Source organism: Leucopleurus acutus (assembly GCF_964270905.1).
Source record: "Leucopleurus acutus genome assembly, chromosome: 21".
Lineage (NCBI taxonomy): Eukaryota > Metazoa > Chordata > Mammalia > Artiodactyla > Delphinidae > Leucopleurus > Leucopleurus acutus.
In genome coordinates, this window is record NC_139163.1 from 17,149,260 (window position 1) to 17,173,677 (window position 24,418).

At 40.4% G+C, this 24,418-nt stretch overlaps 1 protein-coding gene across 4 annotated transcripts in view; it reads left to right on the forward strand.

The window, feature by feature from the left end:
- The window catches only part of MTUS1 (microtubule associated scaffold protein 1), a gene marked incomplete at its 5' end in the record, with an annotated part of 159,161 nt that overhangs the window by 67,719 nt on the left and 67,024 nt on the right, over nucleotides 1-24,418 (forward strand). For 2 of the 4 annotated variants that reach the window (XM_082863767.1, XM_082863771.1), the window contains 2 exons: nucleotides 14,714-14,875; nucleotides 23,697-23,831. In XM_082863767.1, coding sequence (XP_082719893.1) covers nucleotides 14,714-14,875; nucleotides 23,697-23,831 — 297 coding nt within the window. The remainder of the gene's footprint in view (nucleotides 1-14,713; nucleotides 14,876-23,696; nucleotides 23,832-24,418) is intronic. The other 2 variants (XM_082863768.1, XM_082863772.1) reach the window with 1 other exon arrangement.

The window sequence follows — 24,418 nt, forward strand, 5'->3', positions numbered from 1 at the left end:
CTGTGTTTCTCTTGTGACTCACCTGTACTGCTATGACTTTATCTTTTGAGTTTACTCTCGAATCTAAGCAAATGGTGATGGTTATGCAGAGTACAGTTTCTTGTACCCTACTGATATAATATTGCCTTAGCTAACTCAAGAATGTGACTAAAGTCACATTTTGCAATATATAAATGTGAATACATACTACTGAAATTCTGCATTTTGGAAGGTAATTTGTTTCCTTGGCAGACTGAAAGTGTAAACTGTGCAAGCCATACTCCAGAGCCTGAGGAATCGTGGGATAAGTAAGACATGATTCGTGGCCTCAAGGTACCAGCCAAGATGGGGCAATGGCAAGTTCATCCCTCAGCACATCTGTCCTTATAGTACTATAAAAAAAGAGCTGTAGGAGTTCAGAAGAGGGTAAGATTACAAATATCAAATTTTGTTGAAATTCTTCCTTGGAATAATAATATAGGTAATTCTGTAATATAATAGAGGTATACCTTTATATTACAGAAGGGCCAGTCTTGGTTTAGTATTGATGCTCTCTGCTGTTTAATTTTTGACACTGAAACCCCAGAATTAAAAATAAGAAGAATACATATGGATTGAGTTGTTTTTCAGGACGTGGCTGGTACACTAGGAAGTAGAAATGAAGGCACAGTTGGGGTTCAGAGTATGGAATATAAAGATTGAGGACAGTCAGTACAGAATGTATGGACATACGGAGGAGGGCAGGTGGGCAATTAGGATGTGATGCATTGGTGTGCAGGCATTCAGCAAAAAGAAGAGGTTCCGACAGAGCCCAGGTCTGTCTGTGTCGAGAAAGGAATGTGGGAGGCATTGTCCCAAGCAAGGTGAACCTTACTCTGCCGCTCTCTTATCTTGAATTTAACCAGTTAATTTGAATGTCACATCAGGTTTCCAATGTCCCCTTCCCAGCAGGCTATTTAAAAAGTATAGCACTTTAGAAGTGGGAAGGGGTGGGCGGGGAGAGAACATCCTTAATCTCATCAATGCCCAATAGTCTCTAACTTCACAATTTATAGCTATTCAATGCCTTTTCTTTTTACATATTCTCATGCACATATGCTTACGTATTTCTAATGGGGACAAACAGTTCCTACTGTTTAAAAACCCCATGCATAACAGTCAATAGGCACTTCCTTAGTTGATTTAATTTTCTTTTTCATTTTAAAAGGTGTGGTGCCTATTTTCCTAGATTCTTAAAATTTTAAATATTCTTTAAAAATATGGTTTAAAAGGACTGTCGTCATCATTTCAATGTGCTGTGATTTATTTCTTCAGACTTCTTTGAACATTAGGTTGTTTCCAGTGTTTTTCAGTATGTTAAACAACTCTACACTGAAGAACTTTGTATATCAGTACTTACGCTGTCCAGGTAAATTACTGAGATACATTCCTTTAGGTGGAATCAGAGGGTGTGAGCATTTTTAAGACTTTTGATACACGTTGCCAAGTTGCTCTTCAAAAATAACGTGCAAGTCTGTGCTCCCACTCCCGAGTATATAAGCATGTTTCCCAACACCCTAGCCAATGTGTATTTTTTTAATTTCTTTTTTTTATTGAAGTGTAGTTGCTGTACAATATTATATAAGTTACAGGTATATAATATAATGATTCACAATTTTTAAAGGTTATACTCCATTTATAGTTTTTATAAAATATTGGCTATATTCCCTGCGTTGACATTTCTAACACCCTCGCCAAATATTCACTGTTTAGGAAAGTGCAAAATGGTATCTTATTTTAATTGGAATATGCTTGGCACTCAAATACTTGTTGGATAAATGTCGATACAAGGGTCACAGTGCTGAGGTACAGAAGTGAACGCAAGATGAAAACGTGCCCTCTGTGAAGTTACATTCTGCTGGGAGAAGCAGGCTATTCATAAGTAAATAAGGTATAAAGGATGTTTGACAGCGTACAGTACTAAAGAGAGAAAAACTAATGCAGAATGGGGGGTGTGAAATGTTGAGGTGTATGGGCATCGGAAAGAGAGAGAGAGAGGTAGCTTTTGAGTAAAGGCCTGCGGGGAGCCAGCTGTGTGAACATCTGGAAGAAAAATCACACCAGTCAGAGGAAAGAGCCAGTGGAAAGCCCCTGAGGTGGAGCTTAACTGACAGCTCTTAGGAGTAGCAAGGGATGAAGTAAGGAAAAGTGAAATAGGAGATGAGGTGTGACAGGTAGTGGAGAGCCAGATCATGCATAGTCTTGAAAATCATAAGGACTTCGGCTCTTAACCAAAGTGACTTTAATTTTAACAGAATCACTGTTACAGCTGTGTAGAGAATACACTGAGTGGGAGTGAGAGACTCAGCAGAAACATCCATGAGGAAGCATGGCTGTAATCATGGCAGGAGGCTCTGGCTCCACAGGGTTGTGGAAGGGCTGGGTGGGGGGATGAGAGGGGGCCAGGTTTAGATATACGTGTTGAACGTAAAGACAACAGGATTTGCTGTTGGAATGAGGGTTGAGAGTAAAAGAGAGGAATCAGAGATAACCCTCAACGTTTCGGTGTGAGCCGTGGCAGGATGCTGCTGCCGTGAACTGAGATGGGGAAGGATGATGGAGACACGAATGTTGGGAGGTGGGTGTCGGGATCTCAGTTGTACCGACGTCACGTTGAGAAAAATAATAGGTACATACGTAATGGTGTAGAGTAGAAAGTTGGATTTACAAGTCTAGAGTGCACAGGAGAAGTCTGGTCGAGGGAGATCAGTTTGGGATTCATCAACAGTCAGCTGGTATGTAAAGCCACTCGACTGGATGAGATTGCCCAGAGAGGAAGTACAGAAAGAGAACAGGTCAAGGGCACCTTTGGGGAATTGCATGGAGTCTCTGAAGTACCTCTGGGGTCCTCTTCAGCTCTAAAGGGCTAGAGAGTGGAGGAGGAATCACAAAGGAGACCAAGAAGGAACAGCCAGGAAGGTAGGAGGGAAGTCAGTGGAGAGTGGTGTCCTGGAGGCCAAGTAAAGAAAGCCTTTTAAGGAGAGAGGACGAGTCAACTGCACCAAATGCTGTGGACAGGAGCATGTGTACGACACAGATCGTTTTAAACCAGAAGGCTGTGCGTTTACTTAACAGGAAGCTAGAGGTGGGCAGTTCCTGGGTTGGTGGTTCAATAATGTCATCTTGGGGCTTCCCTGGTGGCGCAGTGGTTGAGGGTCCGCCTGCCGATGCAGGGGACACGAGTTCGTGCCCCGGTCCGGGAGGATCCCACATGCCGCGGAGCGGCTGGGCCCGTGAGCCGTGGCCGCTGAGCCTGCGCGTCCGGAGCCTGTGCTGCGCAACGCGAGAGGCCACAACAGTGAGAGGCCCGCGTACCGCAAAAAAAAACAAAACAAAACAAAACAAAAATGTCATCTTTCTGTCCTTCCACTCGTCCTGCCTCAGCACTCGTCCTGATTTTGTCTGTGACTTTTCAGTTTAAAGTATGGTCGCTAAGAGTTCCAAGCGCTAAGTCCCCCTGCTGCTATGCGCAAAGGCTGGGAGCGAAGGACCTTTCTCCTGACATGCCTGCCTAACTTTATCAGGGAGGGCAAGTCTTACCCAGCATCTTGCCCTCTGGCACTCTTATCTTTAAGTCTTATTGGCACAAACCGGATCACACCCCTAATTTGAAGAAAGGTTAGGACCGCAAGTATTTGGCTTTTTAAACCCTTCTGTAGGATGTGAGCAAAGGAAATGGAGATTAGGAGTGACAGTCGGGGAGCCAGGAAAGAAGTGAGCCACGATAAGGTTAAATTGAAAAGAAACTGTATTGACTGTTTTAATTTATTCTTGTTTAGAGCTTTTGCTTACTTACACTGTTGGGGTATGTGATTCTTCATTATTGATATGGTATCTGTTGTCCTTTGTCCTGTGTTTTACTGTATGACTTTTTATTTTGTATACAGTGATTTAAAGATTTTTCCATTTTTATAGTCATATACATCTTTTAAGTTTTCCTATATTTTTATGCTTCCCAAAACCTCTATTAAAAGAGAAGATTGATCTGTATTTAATTAGCTTAATTTGTATGCTTTTGGTTTCCTTTTTAATCCAATTTTAATATCTTCTTGGTGCAGATGAGAGCTAGTAGCTAATATTTATATGTCACTTACTATGTGCCAGGTGCTGTTCTAAGCATTTAAAAATACACTCATTTAACTCTCACACGCACCTATGACGTAAGTACCACTATAATCACCCCCATTCTTACATATGAGGACAAAAAAAAAAAGGTCATGAAGAACCTAGGGGCAGGACGGGAATAAAGATGTGGATGTAGAGAATGGACTTGAAGATACAGGGAGGGAGAAGGGGAAGCTGGGACGAAGTGAGAGAGTGGCATGGACATATATACACTACCAAACGTAAAATAGATAGCTAGTGGGAAGCAGCCACATAGCACAGGGAGATAGCTCGGTGCTTTGTGACCACCTAGAGGGGTGGGATAGGGAGGGTGGGAGGGAGGGAGACGCAAGAGGGAGGAGATATGGGGATATATGTATATGTATAGCTGATTCACTTTGTTATAAAGCAGAAACTAACACACCATTGTAAAGCAATTATACTCCAATAAAGATGTTAAAAAAAAAAAAAAAATAGAATCCTTTCAAAAAAAAAGAAGGCTGCCCCCAGCCTGTGTGTTGGCAGGGCTGGGTTTAAACCTAGGCAGGCTGGCTCTAGATTGTTGACTTTTAACCGCTACACCACGCTGCTTCTCACATTTTAATTTTGTAGAATATTCAAATATCTTATCACAGATAAATGTCTTCACTGATTGGAAATATCTCCACTATCTTATTCTGAATTTTTGTATTTCTGAGATTGATATACCAGTTTATTAATCTGTCAATATAATGTTTTACCATTAATAGACTGTTTTACTATTTTATAATGTACTATAATAACTAGTAGCACAAACTCCTAACTTTTTAAACTTTAAAAAATTGTAGTAAAATATATATTACATAAAATGTACCCTTTTCACAACTTAAACGTACAGTTCAGTGGTATGAAGTCCACTCCCATTGTTGTACAGCCCATACCAGCATCCCGTATCCAGAACTTTTCATCTTCTCCACCTGAAACTGTCCACTGAACACTGACTCCTTACTGCCCCCTTCCCTCAACTCCTGGCAACCACCATTCTATTCTTCTCTTTCTATGAATTTGACCACTGTAGGTAACCTATATAAGAGGAGTCATACAATATTTGTCCTTTTGTGACCGGCTTACTTCACTTAGCATAATGTCTTTAGGTCCATCTATATTGTAGCCTGTGTCAGAATTCCTTCTTTTTTAAAGGCTGAATAAATATTTCATGGTATGTATATGCCACGTTTTGTTTATCCAGGCATCTACTGATGGGCACTTCAATTGCTTCCACCCTTTGGCTATTATAAATAATGATGCTGTGAACCTGGTATTCAGATATCTCTTGAAGATCCTGTTTTCAGTTTTTTTGGTGAATACCCAGAAGTTGAATTGCTGGATCATAAGGTAGTTCTATTTTTAATTTTTTTTTTTTTATTTTTGCGGTACGCGGGCCTCTCACTGCTGTGGCCTCTCCCGTTGTGGAGCACAGGCTCCGGACACGCAGGCTCAGCGGCCGTGGCTCACGGGCCCAGCCGCTCCGCGGCATGTGGGATCTTCCTGGACCGGGGCACGAACTCGTGTCCCCTGCATCGGCAGGCGGACTCTCAACCACTGCGCCACCAGGAAAGCCCTATTTTTAATTTTTTGAGGAACCCAACCTACCATTTTCCACAGCAGCTACACCATTTTACTCTTCTTGCACCAATGCACAGTGTTCTAATTTCTTCACGTTCTTGCTGACACTTAATTCTTTTCTGTCTTGTTTTTATAATAGCCATCCTAATAGATGTGAAGTGGTATCTTATTGTGATTTTGATTTGCATTTCTCTAATGACTAATGATGTGGAGCAATTTTTCATGTGCTTCTTGGCCATTGTGTATCTTCTTTGGGGAAAGTTCTATTCAGGTCCTGTGCCCTTTTTTTTTTTTTTTAAGTCTTTATTGAATTTGTTACAATATTGCTTCTGTTTTATGTTTTGGCTTTTTGGCCCTGAGGCATGTGGGATCTTAGCTCCCTGACCAGGGATTGAACCCGCACTCCCTGCATTGGAAGGCGAAATCTTAACCACTCGACCGCCAGGGAAGCCCCTTTGCCTATTTTTAAATCATTTTTTGTTGTTGCTCTTGGTGTTGAGTTATAATCCTCATTTTTATGTTCTAAAAGTTTTTGACTCTTCTTACTTATTGTAGACTAGTTTAAATTGTTTTTTAAAAAAACTCTCCCAATTTCCCCTTTAAAAATAATCACATATGATTTAGATAGGAATAGTGATCAATTAATATTTTAATTCAGGGAAGAATGAACATGTATGTTCCACTTATTCAAATCTTTTATGCCCCCATTTTTGTAATTTATCATCATACTAGCACTATTTGATACATTTATTCATAGAAATAGTGTGTGTGCGCATGTCTGTGTGTGCAACTACTTTTTGTTGCTAAAGCAAAGGATCTTTTTCCTTTTTTTTCCTGGTCCATCAGAAAGCTGTCGATTGTTGCACAGTATTTATTTTGTAAGCAGCTTATCAGGTCTGTTTAAATAATTTTTAGACAACAGTACTCTACCATTGAAGCAAAATTTTTAAACATGTACATTAGTGTTAACGAGAGAATTTGGTCCTTCCAGGTTGAGAGTGAACCTGCAGCCACAGTTTCACATGTGTAGGATTTATTTCTCCTGTAACTTATTGTTGATTTTTTTTTATCCCTTGGGGTAGCTTTACTTTTGTTTCATAATAATAATTCATAGTTACCATAGGTACTTACTCCAAAGGTCACTTCCTCTATATAGTTGTATTTAAAGAGTTATAATTATATTGGGTTGGCCAAAAAGTCCCTTTTTGGTTTTTAAGTAAAAATAAAAGACACATTTTTCGTTTTCACCAAGAACTTTATTGAACGATGTATTCACCCTTTTGTTCCACTACCTTCTGCCATTTTTCAGGCAACTTCATAATTCCATCTTCCCCAAACTTTTTTATCTTTTTGGGCAAAGAACTGTCCCAGGTGCCTTTTATGGTCTTCCAGGGAATTGAAATTTTTTCCATTAAGAGAATTTTGTAAAGACCTAAATAGATGGAAATCTGAAGATGCAATGTCTGATGAATACAGCAAATGAATCGGAACTTTCCAAGTTGTAACAGTTTTTGCCTGGTCATCAAAGAAACATGCAGTCTTGCGTTATCCTGATGGAAGATTATGCGTTTTTTGTTGACTAATTCTGGATGCTTTTTGTCGAGTGCTGCTTTCAGTTGGTCTAACTGGGAGCAGTACTTGTTGGAATTAATCATTTGGTTTTCAGAAGGAGCTCATAATAGAGGACTCTCTTCCAATCCCACCGTATACACAATATCACCTTCTTTGGATGAAGACCGGCCTTTGGTGTGATTGGTGGTGGTTTATTTCACTTGCTCCACGATCTCTTCCGTTCCACGTTATTGCACAGTATCCACTTTTCATCACTTGTCACAATTTGTTGTATTTATTTTTAAAATAAATTTATTTAGTTATTTTTAAAATTTATTTATTTATTTATTTTTGGCTGCATTGGGTCTTCGTTGCTGTGCACCAGCTTTCTCTAGTTGCAGCAAGCAGGGGCTACTCTTCGTTGCGGTGTGCGGGCTTCTCATCGCAGTGGCTTCTCTTGTTGTGGATCCCGGGCTCTAGGCACGCGGGTTTCAGTAGTTGTGGCTCACGGGCTCAGTAGTTGTGGCTCGCGGGCTCTAGAGCGCAGGCTCAGTAGTTGTGGCACACGGGCTTAGTTGTTCTGCAGCATGTGGGATCTTCCCAGACCAGGGATTGAGCCCGTGTCCCCTGCCTTGGCAGGTGGATTCTTAACCACTGTGCCACCAGGGAGGCCCCACAATTTGTTTTAAAAACGGAACATTTTTGTTACGTTTAAGTAGAGACTCACCTGCAGAAATATAGTCAAGAAGTTTTTTTTCGCTTAACTTATGTGGAACCCAAATATCAAAGCAATTAATATAACCAAGCTGGTACAAATGATTTTCAGCACTTGATTTGGACATTTTGAGTATGTTGGCTATCTCCCGCATGGTATAACGTTGATTGTTCTCAATTAATGTCTTGATTTGATTACTATCAACTTCAACTGGCCTACCTGACCGTGGAGAATTGTCCAGCGAGAAATCTCCAGCACGAAACTTTGAAAACCACTTTTGACACATTCAGTCAGTCACAGCACCTTCTCCATACACTGCACAAATCTTATTTTTGTGTTTTGGTTGCATTTTTACCTTTGTTGAAATAATAAAGCATAATATGCTGAAAATGTTGCTTTTTTCTTCCATCTTCAATATTAAAATGGCTACACAAAAAATTTACCAATTTTGATTTTTTAAAAATGCATGCTGATATGACAGTTGTCACATACAATCTAACGAAGTAGTCTTGAATGAAGTTAAAGACAACTAAGTGATACTAGAGCCATCTTATGGAAAAAACTGAATGAAACCTTTTGGCCAACCCAATAGCTTTAAACGTATTCTTATTTTTTGTATTTTAACTATCTATGTTGTTTATTTGGCATTTTCTTTTCCTGGCTCTAGTAGTTAATGGCACTTGCCTTCTTAAGAATATTTGTTACATTTTATATAATAATTTATATTTTAAATTGCATATATTAATATGTAGCTTATTTATTCAGACTGACCTCAGTAATCTCCTTTTCATTGTCTAGTTAAAAGCCCCATCGTCTCTAGCCCTGGCAGGTGCACTAGCCTCCTAAGTGTTCCCCTGATTTTTTTTTTAATAAATTTATTTATTTTATTCATCTATCTTTGACTGCGTTGGGTCCTCATTGCTGCGTGTGGGCTTTCTTTAGTTGCGGCAAGCAGGGCTACTCTTCATTGTGGTGCGCGGGCTTCTCATGGCTGTGTGTTCTCCTGTTGCAGAGCATGGGCTCTAGGTTCGCGGGCTTGTAGTAGTTGTGGCACGTGGGCTCAGTAGTTGGGGCTCACAGACTCTGGAGCTCAGGCTCAGTAGTTGTGGCGCACGGGCTTAGTTGCTCCATGGCACATGGGATCTTCTCAGACCAGGGACTGAACCCATGTCCCCTGCATTGGCAGGTGGATTCTTAACCACTGCACCACCAGGGAAGTCCTGTTCCCCTGATTTAAAACTCTTCCCTTTGGTCAGCTCTTCATAGTGCTGCCACGTGATCAAGTTCTGATGCAAGTGCTCAGGAAGCTGCAGTGCCCCTCCCTCTCCATCCTCCCACCACACCCCTCCCCCAACAATTAGGGTCTAAAGTTCTTACACTCCATTCCCAGGAGGGCTCTGGGAGCTTTCTCCTGGAGAATGCGTCATTAATGTAAGTGTCAGAACAAAGGAGGCGCCATTCAGGAGTTCATTCTTTGACTTTAATTTCCAGTCCAAGGAGACACACCATTATGGTATCATGAAGAATTTTCCAGCAGTAAAGTGACTTTTCATCATGGCCATATAAAAGTATCAATTTAAGGCATTGACTTCTTTTTTCTTTTTCTTAGTAAAATTAAAATCATTAAAGAATACCTAATGCTTACAGATGCATAGGAATAAGAATATTAGAATCTACTTACTTTAATTATTGATCCAGTTTATCTGTTTTTAGTTTTTTAATCTGGTTTGTCTTGAGTATCTTTTATCTGATTAAATGTTTGACCACATTGACTTTAATAATATTTTTTAGTTTTTATTATAAAAAATAGGCTTATCGCTAAAAAAAAATTCACATGGAGTGATATGTAAGTGTATAAAGTAAGAAGGGAAAATTCCCCCTTTCTGTCCCTTTCCTTCTCTTTTCCCCCATGTCCCACTGTGCTCTGTCCTATAAGGGGCCCATAAAAAATTTGCTATATCCTTCTGGAATTTTTCAATATATAGATAAGTATAAACTTAAAGAGTTAGGGTAATATTAACATTGTCCTTTTTTTTTCACTTTATCTTTCTTATGGATTTTCAGTTTTGTAAGGTGTTCCTTAATGATTTTTTGTTGTTGAATAACAGTGCATTTTATCGGATTTTCCAACGTGGTTTTCCGAGTAAATTGTTGGGTGAAGGTATGCTTCAAATCCAGTAGAATCTCTGTGTTACTATATAAGGCAAAGTGAAGATGTTATTCTTGCCAGATTTTTCCCTAGACAAAAGATGGTTATAATTATAGAATCAGAACAAATGTGTTGTCTATATGTAGGGTGATGCTAACAGCATGAGCTTAAAATAAACCACTAAGGTCAATACTGTCTCTGCAGGTAGATCTTAAACGGTTATGATTCACATCTGGGATAAGTTACGCGGTGTGAAGTAAACTGGTAAATGTCATCTCTTCAGAACTTGTAAGAGCAGTCCTGTATTGATTTCATTGTTGAAGAATGCTGTGTTTAGGTTTCTCAGAGGTGCTCAGCGCAGGGTTGCAATGTCTTACTTTTAATACTGCTTATGATGTGTATATTTTACTGCTTCTTTATATAAAGTCCAGTCACAGGTACCTTAGGTCAACTCTGCTACTAAGTTAAACATTAGGACCGTTGGGGAAGCAGCTAAGTACCTTTGTTGTGGTCCCACAGTTTTAGCATTCACTACAGGAGCACCTTCCTAGCAAGAGGGGTTCAGGCTGGCCCCCAAGCCTGGCACGTCTGTCCACGGCACAGTCGATGGAACAGTGGGCAGGTGGTAAGTTACCTGCATTCTAGGCCCTTCTGTCACTGGTTATAGGTGTGCGACCTAAGTAAGCCGTTTAACCACTTAAGTAGGTTGCTCATCTGTAAACTGGGGATGGGGATAGTAATGCACTGTTAGGATTCGTCTCCGTTTCAGAGGAGTAATCCTTCAGTGAAGTAGGCATCATTCTGTGTCCTCAGTGACCGCTCGTCAAGAGTGATGGAAGAACAGGGAGGACTTTGGCTGGGACACAAATTGCCATTAGATGGAAGGGGTGGGGCTGGATTGGGGTGAGAGTGAGACTTGTGAAAATGGGAGGGGCCAGTTCAGGGGAATGATAATTGGGCTTGGGGTAAGTGCCAGGCTGTGTGCTGGAATCAGAGAGGGTACAGGTGTGTAGTAATTCTGAGGCACACTGAGAAATGTCTGTAAACCTACAGTGCTTTCAGAAACAAAGCCATGAGATATCCCTTTCTGAAAAAAAGTTAATTTTCCAAACGTACTGAGCCTTGGCTGCCTTGTGGCTCTGACACAGAAATTTTCATCCGTCCGTTACCCAGCCTTGCTTATTGTTTCCAATAATGATGACTCATCAGAATGTTTTTGCCAAAGGAGCAGCAATTTGGTAAATTTAAATTCTAAAAATCTGTTTATCCCTCCAAGAGCAGGTAAAACCAGTGGCCAAATATAAATTACAAAATCAAATGGCTACTTGAATATTGGTTATTTGCTAATTATTATAAGGAATGTAAAGAACAATGTCTCCCTTTAATTGATAGACTGAAGAGTCTATTAACAAAGGACAAATAAGCTTGTAAAAATTGGTTAAGTGTTGAATGCTTCAATGTAGATGATGAGAGAAAACTATCAGAATTTGTCCTTCACTCTTGGCCTTTAAAATTTTTTTAAATAGCTCTATTACTGTTATTATAATTCTGTGTATATTTTTTTTTTTTTTTTTTTTTTTTTTGCGGTACGCAGGCCTCTCACTGTTGTGGCCTCTCCCGTTGTGGAGCACAGGCTCCGGACGCGCAGGCTCAGCGGCCATGGCTCACGGGCCCAGCCGCTCCGCGGCATGTGGGATCCTCCCGGACCGGGGCACGAACCTGTGTCCCCTGCATCGGCAGGTGGACTCTCAACCACTGCGCCACCAGGGAAGCCCCTGTGTATATTTTTTGATTTCATTGAGGTATAATTGACAATTGTAAGATATTTGATTTATTTACATATACATTGTGAAAGGATTTACACCATCTAGTTAATAAACACATTATCACCTCACATATTTATCGTGTGTATGTAAGAACATTTAAGTTCTACTCTTATAGCAAATTTCAATACAGTGATAACGCTGTGTATCACCTCTAGTTACCATGTCTTACGTTATCCTCAGACCTTATGCATCTGAGAGCTGACAGTCTATACCCTTTTCCAACCCCTTCTTATTTCCCCCATCCTACTTTTGGCCTCAAAAGAAAAATTAATCCATTCAGCAAACATTAAGTCTTACACCATGCTAGACACTTTGCTGGGTCCTCAGGGACGGAATTGAATCAGGTTCTTTTCCTGTTCTCAGGGGCTGTAGAGACTAGTCTGAGAGGCGTATTGAAACAGATGCCATGACAGAAGGAGGTATGGGTCTGAGCATAAAAGAAGGTGTGGTCCATGGCACTCAGCAGGGAATGTCCTGGAAGGAAAGGCTGTACAAAGAGGTTGGGATTCTCAGCTGTACTTCTCAGACTTAATGTGTATTTAAATTACCAGGGGATCTTGTTAAAAGGGAGACTGTGATTCAGTAAACCTGGGGTGACGCAGCAAGGATTTAAAAGAGAATCATCAACTCACTTTGTATTCACTGGGCAGAGTTCGAGGACTGGAGGGAAAGAAGGCCATTGCATTCACAGGGTTGGGCAGAGCAGAAGAATAGAGTAAAACATCCTGGAAAAATAAAAAGAAGGGGTGTGTGTGTACGCACAGAGAGGTAGGGGCATGGCGGAGCATAACGGGGAAGAATTGGGTAGGAATCAACCAACCCTAGGACTGCCTTTTATGTCTTTAAAATTAAATATTAATTAAGAGGCTTAAAAGTAATGTCATCCTGCAGATAATGGGGAATCACAGATTATAGATTGGGTCATGACCTTAGTTTTCATGTTCAGGAGATCAACACCATGGAGCTGGAAAGGATCGAAGGAAAGAACTTTGCGGTCTAATACAGTTATTCAGGCAACATGTAAGAGAGTAAATAAGGATTTGTAGCATTTGAATTGAGGGGAGGAACACCTCTTTGAAAAGAAATGATGTGGGCTTCCCTGGTGGCGCAGTGGTTAGGAATCCGCCTGCCAATGCAGGGGACATGGGTTTGAGCCCTGGTCCGGGAAGATCCACATGCCACGGAGCAACTAAGCCCATGCGCCACAACTACTGAGCCTGTGTTCTAGAGCCCGTGAGCCACAACTGCTGAGCCCACGTGCCACAACTGCTGAACCCGGGAGCCTAGAGCCCATGCTCCACAACAAGAGATGCCACCGCAACGAGAAGCCCGCGCACCGCAACGAAGAGTAGCCCTTGCTCACCGCAACTAGAGAAAACCCGCGCGCAGCAACCAAGACCCAACGCAGCCAGAAATAAATTAATTAAATAAATAAATTGTTTTAAAAAAAGAAAGGAAAGGAAAGAAAGGATGTGCCTTGTGAATTGGAATAGCACATCCTGGTGTCAGGGAGGAAAAGAGAAGACGGGTGATTGGAGCAGGGCTCACCCTGATGTACAAGATTCAGTACAGGGTGAGGCTGCAGACAGGAGAACTTTAGATGCCAGGCCTAAGGCACTTCAGCTCTTTTTCTCTATTAAGATGAGATTTTTATAAGTGAAATGAATAACTGGACAAAGAAGTGAGCATTACTTTTTGGAAAACCTACTTTACTCCCTTAGGGTGCCATTAGTAATACGTGACACTATCATTTGCAGGTAAGGTCCTTTTCAACTCCTGATATTCTTCAGTTATATGATCCAGGTAGCATTGAGAAACTTAACGTTAGATTAAATGAGACTCTGATGGGGGAAGAAAGATGATTCCAATGTTTTGGGGCTGGGAAAAAGGGAAATTTAATTATGGTTAGCATAAGTAGGTAGGAGGTTGTCTAATTGTCCGAGTTGGAAAGGTTCAACAAGAAATTGAAAATGTGAGTGGCATTGGGATTCAGGAAGACAGAGCTGCAGATGAGAATTTGGGATTCATCCATATAAGGCAATGGTTAGAGTAAAGTCGATAAAATAGACTCTCCTGGAGAGATGGATAGGAAGAGAGTAGGAGCAAAGGCGTGGACTTGCGAAATGCCCATGTTCAGGCGTGAGCGTCAGAATGGTGTGGTTTCAAAGATGCCAGGGATGGGGAAGCGTCCATACATATTTTGCTGTTAAGTGGCAACACTTTTGCTGCAAGCAAGAGTTGGGAGTTTGAGTGAGGACTCTTTAAGTTTGGCAAATAAAGAGTAAAGATGAAAAGGTAAGATGAAAAAGATGCTAATAATATAGCACCCCCTGCTGTTAGGCATTAGGCATTTTAAAGTTGTTTTTCTCAAGTTGACTTTTTCTTCCTTCCTGTTTTGGTTGTTTTTTAATTTTCACGTATGTTTTATATGGTAGCTTAGTGTGTGAATGCACTAATGTGTTTACTTTTTAATCAATGATATGGGGGGAAGTCATGTCAGTTTGTTTATTCCTTGATTTCAACTTTGCTAAAAGCTTCTGTCTCCAATGGCTCTTCTGGTCTCTGTGTCACAGAAGACGTGAGTTAACTACTTCAGGATTACAGGGACTCCTCCTGCGGGATTCTGAATATTCATTTTATGTTTTGACTCACTTGTTCATGTAGGAGTTCAGGTTTACAAGCTTAAAGCTTTTGGAGTGAATAGCAGTGGAAACATTTTTTTTTTTTTTTTTTTTAACCCCCAAGGAAAACCTGCATCCTTGAAAACTGCACAGCCGTCTTGGGTGAATTCGCCTAGACCACTTCCTAAAGCCAAAGCATCTCTGAAAAGTTCTGCGCTGCGGAGGACGGGAAGCACCTCCTCTGTTGCCAGCACCCACACTGATCTGAGCACTTACAGCAATAACTGTAAGTCCGTCTTATTTCAGACTTTGGGGCTTGTTGAAACTGTAGTTGTAAGAGAAATCTTATGCGCTACAGATTATCAGAATTTTTGGTTCTGTGATTTAGGGGAAAATATGCATCTTGCTTCTCCCTTGGAATTGCTCTAAAAGCTCATCAGGAAAAACAAATTCTTTCAACGACATTCTCTTTTGATGAATGTGCTATGAAACACAGAAATATTTATCTGTTGAAGGCACCTGGTATTTTTTTGCATGAAGGATTCTAAAGTGTATAATTTGAAGAGGGTGGGTTTCTTTTGGCTTGTTTAAGGAAAGAAAGCAATCTTTCTGGCTATTGGAACCCAAATGGAAATCAGAAAAAAAGATAACTTCAGTTTCATTTATTTTGTAAGTGGCTATATTTTGTAGATGTGTTTTTTCTAATCTTAAACTTTGGATGCTAGATTCAGTGTATTAAGAGTAGTATATTATAACTTCAAGCCTAGTTTTAAGTAATTTAAACAGACTATATTTGGGGGGTTTTCAGTTAGTATGAATTCAGTTTGCTGTGTATAAAATGAGTGAATTGAGTTATCCCTTTCGTTCAAAAGATGTATTTGGCCTTAGTGTTTATTTGCTCATTTCCTTTTTCTTTCACAGAATTTTTGGGTTAACTAATTTGAGCAATTTTGGAGTGCCTGCTGTGTACAGGCACCACTGTAGATGCTGTGAAGGATATGAGATATCAAAGAAATGGTCCCTATTCTCAAAGGTAGTTGAGAAAGAAGATATTTACGTGGATAACTAGAATATCAGATAAAACAAGATATAAGGGAGTGGTGGGGAAGAGGGAAGTTCTCTCTGCTTTAAGGGGAGGATCTGTTTCTTCTTTCCGGTGAGGGGACAGGGACAAAGTGTAGTCATGGTTATGAACCTTCTGGGTGTGGAGCAATGTGTAGGGTTACCATACATTCTTTCTTTCGTTTCCTCTCGAATAACGTCTGTTACCCTTTTTCTATATGCAAGGTAATTGAGGCCCAGAGAGGTTGTCGCTGGTCCAAGGGCACTCAGCCAACATGTGACAGAATTGAGAATGTGTTTGTGGAGGGTAAGGCACTGAATTCATGACCAAATTAATGAGCACGTTTCCGAGAGGGCATTTAGCAGCAGGAGTCGGTCTCCTATGAGAGTCGGTAGCTGTATACTGGACCTTTAGGAACACTGGAATTTGTTACTTGAAATTAAACGGGACAGTTATCCGCTTATGATTTGAATTTTGAAGTTGTGGCATAAGATCAGAAGGGTTTGCATGTATCCGTTGATTCTTGATGATTTGAAAAGGTAATTCACACGTGTATTCTTTTAAGGTCATTTCACTTGCAGTGCTCCCTGTTTGTAATGGGAAGTTTTGAAAACATTCTGCCAAGATGGAAGCACCAAGGTGTTCTCGGGGGCTGGAGGGTTGTGTAGCGCTGGCACTCGTGGCCCTGGCAGGAGGCACGTCCCGTGGAGCCCCGCTGCCCAGCATCCCTGCCGACGGCCATGTTGCGGTGGCCCCGTTCAGGACCGTGTCTGACACTCCTAAGGAGGGTGTCAAATGCTTTTGTCCATTCCTTTTTGTCTTTTAACAAAGGGGCTTCCCGTGTACCCACAGAGCCTGTCTAGGGGCTGTGTCTCTGTCGCAGATGAAGCATTCAAATCAATGTCTCTTTCTTAGTTGGATTTGCTAGCTGGTTTAATCTGTTCTGTGTAGTGCCTTGGAGCTTACAGATTTTTTTCCTTCTCCATTCTAATTCACTAAGAGCAAGCATGAGGGATAGGAGAGTGAACATGGCTGCAGTTTTTCCTGCCTAAGCTTGCTTTGATCCTTTTAAATGACTATACCAGGAGGATTTCGCAGTTGTACAGAAACGGATACTTCTTCGAAAATATTTATCAATTCTACACTCACCCCACCGACTGGCTCAGAGAGACACTATGATGCTACCTTATTGACACTGCTGGTTCTGGGATCCTACAGCCTTTGTATAGTTCCTTTGTTAGCCACGTTTACTGGGAAAAGAAGTAGGTCGACGATTTCTGGTTTGATTCTTTCTTTGTAAGCATGTTTAAATTTTATTCAATAAATTGATTTAGCATCTCTTGATTGCTATTTTTATAACTTGTAATTTGTTAACTGTATTTCTTGGGCATGTTTATATTTAAGTTGTGAATGATTCTGTCTACCAGTTTATTGTGTATTTTATGTGTTTTGAGACTCGGACTAAATATAATTCAGCAGCATTGTCGAAGTTCATTGCACATGAAATTATTTTATAAGACTAGTCAATGGTCTCATTTTTGATTAAATAACTGGTTGTTTTTGTGTGTGTACCTAATCGTTGTACGAGGATAGAAGAATGCTTTCCTAGAATTAAAATGAAAACATCACATTTTATTTTACTCATATCTAAAAATATTTAAAATGTGCACTTTTTAAAGATTACCTTAAAACATGAAAAAAATCATTTTGAGCTGCAGTTTTCCTATTTCTGACAATGATGGGTCATATTAGGAAATAACTTAATCTTTTGATCAGTGTTTTAAATTCATATTGGGTTAAGCCTTTGAATGATTTTAAAGCTTGTTTTCTTGTTTTGTCCATTCCTTTCTTTGTGACGCGATGCTGTCAGTGCAATCACTTTTGAGACTGCAGAGTGCTGTTGTAAAATTAGCATCTGGTTCTCCGTGCTTAGGGCTGTTATAGAAATAACATGACCAAGTTTTAAAGTGACTGAATCAAGATCTATAAGACAATAAATCTTTCTTATTTGCGGGTTTCAGCAGGTTCTTTGTGTTTGTTCTTTTCAGCATAGAAAATTTTAAAGTTACAGTATTGATTTTTTTAATATTAGCATGAAACATTGCATAGTAGTTTCTATATCAAATATGCTCATTTTTAGAGATTAATTGTTGTAAGCTCTTCCAGACTCAGATAGCTAAGTTCCAGTTTTTAAGATCATTGGATAAAAATGTTGTGTGTATATATATATATATATGTATATATATATGTGTGTGTGTATATATGTGTGTGTGTGTGTGTGTGTGTGTGTGTGTGTGTGTGTGTGTATATATATATGTCTTGAAAAGAGTTGAAGGTTTGAGGACCTTTGTGTGAGTATAGAAAAAGTTCTCAGGAGAGCTTGTAATTTTGCCGTATTAGCAAATATGAAGTCCAAGCGCTTCCTACTCCTACCAGTTTGGCCACAAAATCCTAAGCACATTTATTTTTGAGAGACAGGTGGTGAGGGGAAATAAAAGGATGCACACCAAAGCTCCTTGCACTGTCTGAGAGATAGAACAGGCGGAGGTTAACTGAAGAAACGGAGCTTTCTCTTCCCTCACCTTCACGGCCAGCCCTGGCATCAACAGTGTGATACAATAGAAAAGGGTGTTCAACTCGGACTCAGTCCTAGTCAGTCTTACTAAGTCACTGAAGTTGGACAATCTTACACTCTCTTAGCCTCAGTGTTCTCACCTGATGAACAGGCAGGGAGGCTTAGATCATCTTCAGAATCCTAGCAGCAGCAAAGGTTTCTGACCACCTTTATTTTCTTCACAACAATAAGTTGGTGCCTCACAGTTTGGAAGGAGGGTGTTTTGGGTCAAAGGGATCAAGGTGATAGAAGGATTAGTCTTATTCACCTTCAGTCCCATCCTCATTGCAGGATGGCAAGTAGGTATTGTGTCGCCTGTCAGCACTGGTCAGTTGGTGAGAATCACCTGGAGAACAGTGTTGAAAGGTTTTCTGGCTGCTTCCAGGTTCAGAGCAAAAATGTGTGCTTGACTAGTGAGGCCCGCGGGGGGTGAGGAAGGGGTGAAAGACAGGCAGTACATACTCTGACCCCATATTGCAAAACATGCTCAATCCTTACGCACGTCTGAGTGGACTATTTAATAAGAAAATGCTATTATCCAGACTGGTATTAATTTCGTTTTCATTCTTTTAATGCTTTTCTAGGATATATATGCGACATTCTTATTATTACAAGGTTGGGTAATTTTGCTTTTGGAATCTGAAAGCTTAGACTTAAGTAGTGATTTGACTGTAAGCCAGGTGGCAGATGATCTGGCACAGTGGGGAGTGTTAAGCTGATTCACGGAAGTTTCAGGAAGTGAGCAGAATGTTGGGTCTGTGTGTGTATATACATATTTGTTAAACAAAACAAAAACCAACTAGGTGCTAGAGTGTAGTGTGAAATGTTAGTTTGCAAATAAGGGTCTGGAACAATGAGAAGCCTTTCTCTAACAGGAAAGCCTTTTCTCCTGCTTGGGCTGCTCTGAGCATCTCTCTTCATTTTCTCTGTAGACTCAGTCATCTATCATTTCCCTTGAACCGCATTTTGACCATATGGGGAAATGAAAAAGAAGGATTCCGGAGCACCAATTATTCTGGCTTAATCGAGGCAGCTAGGACCAAGGACAACAACAGCATGGGGGCAGTTTTAAAACTGCCTGTTAGAATTGGCTGAGACGTGGGCAGCCACTTGTGGGATTTCACATGTTGGTTGTACAAACCAGCCATCATGGAGCGCTTGTACCTCCTGAACCACTGGGTTTAGGAGAATTCTGAGTGTGTGTTTGGCCTCAGTGGGACCAAGCACCATAATCAGTGAGTGGGGACCCTGTGACACCGTATGCACTGTCTGTTTCCACACTTGGTGTTCAAACTCTCTCATACATAGAGAGGTGAGGTGATTCAGCACAGCTAGGCAGTGGCCCAGTCAGGACCAGAACTCACATATTATAGGTTCCATTCCATTCCATTCCTTGAAACTAATGTGCTTCTCTTATTATATTGGAGCTTGTGCCACTGAAGAGTTTATCATTTGCATATAATAACTCTAGAATAGAGAACATTTAGATACCGTCAGGATACCCAACCGGCTGCCCCATTAGGAACTGAAATAGAGGGCAGGAGAAATACTTTAAGGGCATCACGCCTCGTAGCAAAGTACATCCTTCAAGTTAGGGTCAGCCTAGAGTAGAGCCTTCAGAAAACCGAAGGATATGAAAGTATTGGTCATAAAACTGTGTGCTGTTTTGTCTCCACACTTTGTCTCCACCATTAGTAAAGTGGGGAAGAGTGAAGGGGGAGTGTGTATAGTAGATGATCAGAGGGAGTGTGTGTGTGTGTGTGTGTGTGTGTGTGTGTGTTTATATAAGCGTGTGCACATGTGTGTATATATATGTATATATATGTCACATATAAATGTAAATGTATGTGTGTGTTTATACCCTGGGTCAAACTCATTTTATCCTTGAAATACGGATTTTGACCCTCGCGTGTAACAAATTGATGCGAGAAGGGTGGCAGTGAGACAGCTTGTTTCCAGGACAGCACCTCCGTTCTGAGTGTGACAGAGCAAACAAGACAGGAATATTGTGCCTCATGAGAAATGTGTCTTTTGTCTTAGCGAGAAATCCTTTCACCTGAGTCCTTTGGAAACTGAAGGTCTTTGTGTTTAAAGCTTAGAAATGAAAAGCGTGGATTTAGGATCGTACAGATTCATAATAGGTCTGTAAATTAAGCTCAATTCAGTTTTTCAAAATCTATGTAGGTGACTTATTTGCTGCTGAGTATAATTTTTAAAATATGTCAAGAAAAGTAAGACTCAAATCCAGATTGTTATTTTATTTTATTTATAAGTTTTTTAAAATAAGTTTATTTATTATTTATTTTTGGCTGCGTCGTGTCTTAGTTGCTGCGCACGGACTTTCTCTAGTTGCGGCAAGTGGGGGCTACTCTTTGTTGTGGTGCATGGGCTTCTCATTGCGGTGGCTTCTCTTGTTGCGGAGCCCAGGCTCTAGGCACGTGGGCTCAGTAGTTGTGACTCGCGGGCTCCAGAGTGCAGGCTCAGTAGTTGTGGCGCACGGGCTTAGTTGCTCCGCAGCATGTGGGATCTTCCCAGACCAGGGCTTGAACCCGTGTCCCCTGCATTGGCAGGCAGATTCTTAACCTCTGCGCCACCAGGGAAGTCCCCAGGTTGTTATAATACATGGTTGAGACTAATAACATCATTTACTTCCCTTCTTGGATTTTGATTTAGCATAAGTTGAAATGTTGATTGAAACCCACTACCATTTTACATGAACATCTAAAAAACCTGCTCTATGACATTTTGGTTCCATTTCTTTAAGACTCTGAAATCATTCCCCATCCATCCTTTGAAAAGTTATGTTGAGTTTTATAGTAGTAGTATCTTAAGTATTTATCATTTACATTAGCTCCCTGTCAACTTGGGAGAAACCAAGTTTCCAGGTTCTGGGGAAAGAGGGAATTGGAAAAAAAGGATAGGAAGTTGACAGAAACTTGTTGGAAAAACCAAGTCTCCAGGTTCTGGGGAAAGAGGGAATTGGAAAGAAGATAGGAAATTGACAGAAACTTGTCAGTAGGAGGGAAGGCTCTGTGTTGATTTGGCCTAATATGGGAAGTGTTATCTGTGCACAGGAAGAACAAATACGTGGCTCTTTGTAGGGGGACTTGACGTAGATCAGGGGAGAATGACCGCATGTCTTTACAAGGTTTAAGTGTGACATCTGTAAGCACCGTTGTAGGAGTTGGGACCGTTTAGCCTAGAGAAAAATTTCTAGCTGTCTTCAAATTTATAAATATTTGTAAATAATGTTGGCCACTCACCCCTTTCTAGAAATGTGAGGTGAAGGAAGGGATCAAGGTTGGTAATAAAGAAATTTGTGATTATAAGTGTTGATTATTAGAATGGAATTGGATGGTTAGAATTGGGTGTTGAAGATTATTTAGAAAATAATTATAAAAAATCCAATCTGGGTTGGTGGAGGGGCAATTAAGCCTGGAAACCAGGTAGTGAATGAATGAACCTCCAGATCTCCCTCTGGCCCAGTAAGTATATGGTGACATAAACATACTAGTGGTTTGTGTGGTTAGCAAGGGGAGACAGATAAAAAGGTTAACTTTTATGGGAATAGAGAACCATAAAACTTTCAAAGTATTTTTGTTAGGATTTTTTCCTCCTGAGTTATGGAGAGAAAAGGGCAAAGTGCTGTGTTTACACTCTTGAGTGTTGTGTATAACATGATAATCTCTTAGGAAGAGCCAAGCAGTGCTGTTAAAATTCCTTGTAGGAGCCGAGCTTCTGGACACTGTACTTTTTCAAAGATTACTCAGTTATGGAGAATTAAAAGGAGAAGTTTAGAATGATAAGGAAATACCGATTTTTTTCATCCTTAATTAGATCACTGCTGCTGCTCTCCTCACCCTCCTTTTTTGTTACCACTAAATAAAACTTGAAACGGCTTTGTATGTTGTTATCTTTACATGCGGGTACTATTTTTGACTTTTCAAGTCTTTCGTTTAAGGTTTTTGACCCTTAGGAGATTTTAAAATGTAGATACCCTCAGCCGAAAACAGTGCAATAAGTGATGGTGATGCTGGTTAAATTCCTAATACGGAATCCTCTCAACTGTACCAGAGCCAGGAACGCTATTTCATAGGACCTTGTTATGGACCTGATACACCTTTAGCAAAAATATAATGTGAAAATGCATTTTCATTTTGAATTCAGAGCACAGGACACAGGCCCTGCTCTTTCTTTTCCCTCTGCCGTTCCCCTGTCCCATACAAATCTTAAGGATACAGTAGAAGAATTGGGTTATTTTTTTTTTAAATCCAATGAGAAGCCATAAATGTGAAAAGGAAATTCACAGTTTACAAAGAACCTATATAAACATATATAGGTTTATATAGTCTACATAGTTGTCTTATGCAACTGAAAGATATTGAGTTTTTTGATGCCGAGGGCTTCAGTCATTATTGGACAAAAGAATAAACAAGAGTAAGCAAGACATCTACTGGAGGCTTTGTCTAAATGTTTCTCCGTGGTTTCAAATTTTCATTCTGGTAGAAAATCAACAAGTTACAAATTATCACTTTTTTTAAAGCTGTGTTCTTTATTTCAAAGTGTCACTGTCTTTTGATATGCTAGGATTGTCTTTAGAGTCCCAGTGAAGAAAGAGAAGCAAAATCAGAGACTAGCAAAGTAGCAGATGCCCTTTCCAGGACCCGTTGACATATTATACCTAAAGTATAGTATTTGCTCACCTTCACTCTGACCTTTTCCCAGGAAATAGTATAGGTCTGCTTCTTTGGGAGCCCCCTTTGCCTAGTTAACTGTCGTGGACTCAGAATTATACCACAGCCTAAGCACAATTGTCTAGTGCCTCAAACTTTCTCCAGAAGTCCTTTCTTCAATTCTTTTAGTGCCTGGAAACTTTTTCCTCCCCCCCCACCAGAGATAATTCCTGTGTGAGTGAGAGAGGAAAGGTTTACGTGTAATATAAAAGATGGTTTTTGTTATTTAGGGGAATTCTCTTTTCTATTTTAGCTTTAGGGCTTAGGTGCCTTTGTTCTAGGGCAGTTGTTGGAGTTTCAGCTTCTTGCAGTGGCACAGAAGGATCAGAACCAGATCTCACCTTTGCAGCTACCAAGGAGCTTGTACATTATAGTCGTCCCTTGGTATCCACAGGGGATTGGTTCCAGGACCCCCAAGGATACCGAAATATCTCCCAACTTTTATCTGGGATGAAAGCTGCCCTGGAAAAGAGGCATAAACTTGGGCTGTGCCAAGATGTAAGGTCACCCTGGTTACCATTCACCCTGCATCCCTGAGGCTAGGAACTACCTGTTATCCGTCTTTGTATTCCCAACATACAGTAACGCCTGTAGGTGCTTAGTGAGCACTTGTTGATTTAAAGAGGAAAGATAGGTCGTGGAAGACTCATACTGTGTTTATCTGTAAAATAAAGTGTACTTTTCTGTTTTATTCCAGCTGGTAATAACGCTGTCATCAAATACGAGGAAAAACCTCCGAAACCAGCATTTCAAAATGGCTCCTCAGGATCCTTATATTTGAAGCCTTTGGTACCCCGAGCTCACGTGCACTTACTAAAAACGCCTCCAAAAGGTATGGACCTCACTGTGGAGAGAAGAGGAGGGCAAGGCTTTTTAAGTCCTTGGCTTACAGGAGGTTACATTTTGGCATTTAGGTTCATGGTATATTGAATATTTATTTACAAAAAGTCTGGTGAATAAAGACACAATCGATTTTTACACTGATGGAGCTGTTCTTGTTCTGAGAGTGTGTAGGTTCTATAGCTAAAACTTGATACATATAAATCAGCAGATAGAACAAAGGTATAAGGTGAAAATAAATGAAACTTCTAGAGTTAAATTATGCGAAGGTGGGGATCTAGAATAATGAGATAGAAGTGCACGGTTTACTTCACACTTTTGGTCCAACCATGTCCCCCCGTGCCCCACCCCCATGTTCTTTATCTCTTCTTCTCTGTATCGCTCACTTCGTGATTGCTACAGCTATGAAGGTTAACTTTCAAGTTTACAGCATATGTGGTATATACTTCATATGGAATGTTTTCGTGCAGCTTTATCACAGTGGAGCTGAAGCACATGAGCAGTTGTTGCTTAGTGAATTGAAAGATTGCTTAACTGAAAGAATAATTGTGAATGAGAAGCTTGAGCTGTAATATGTGA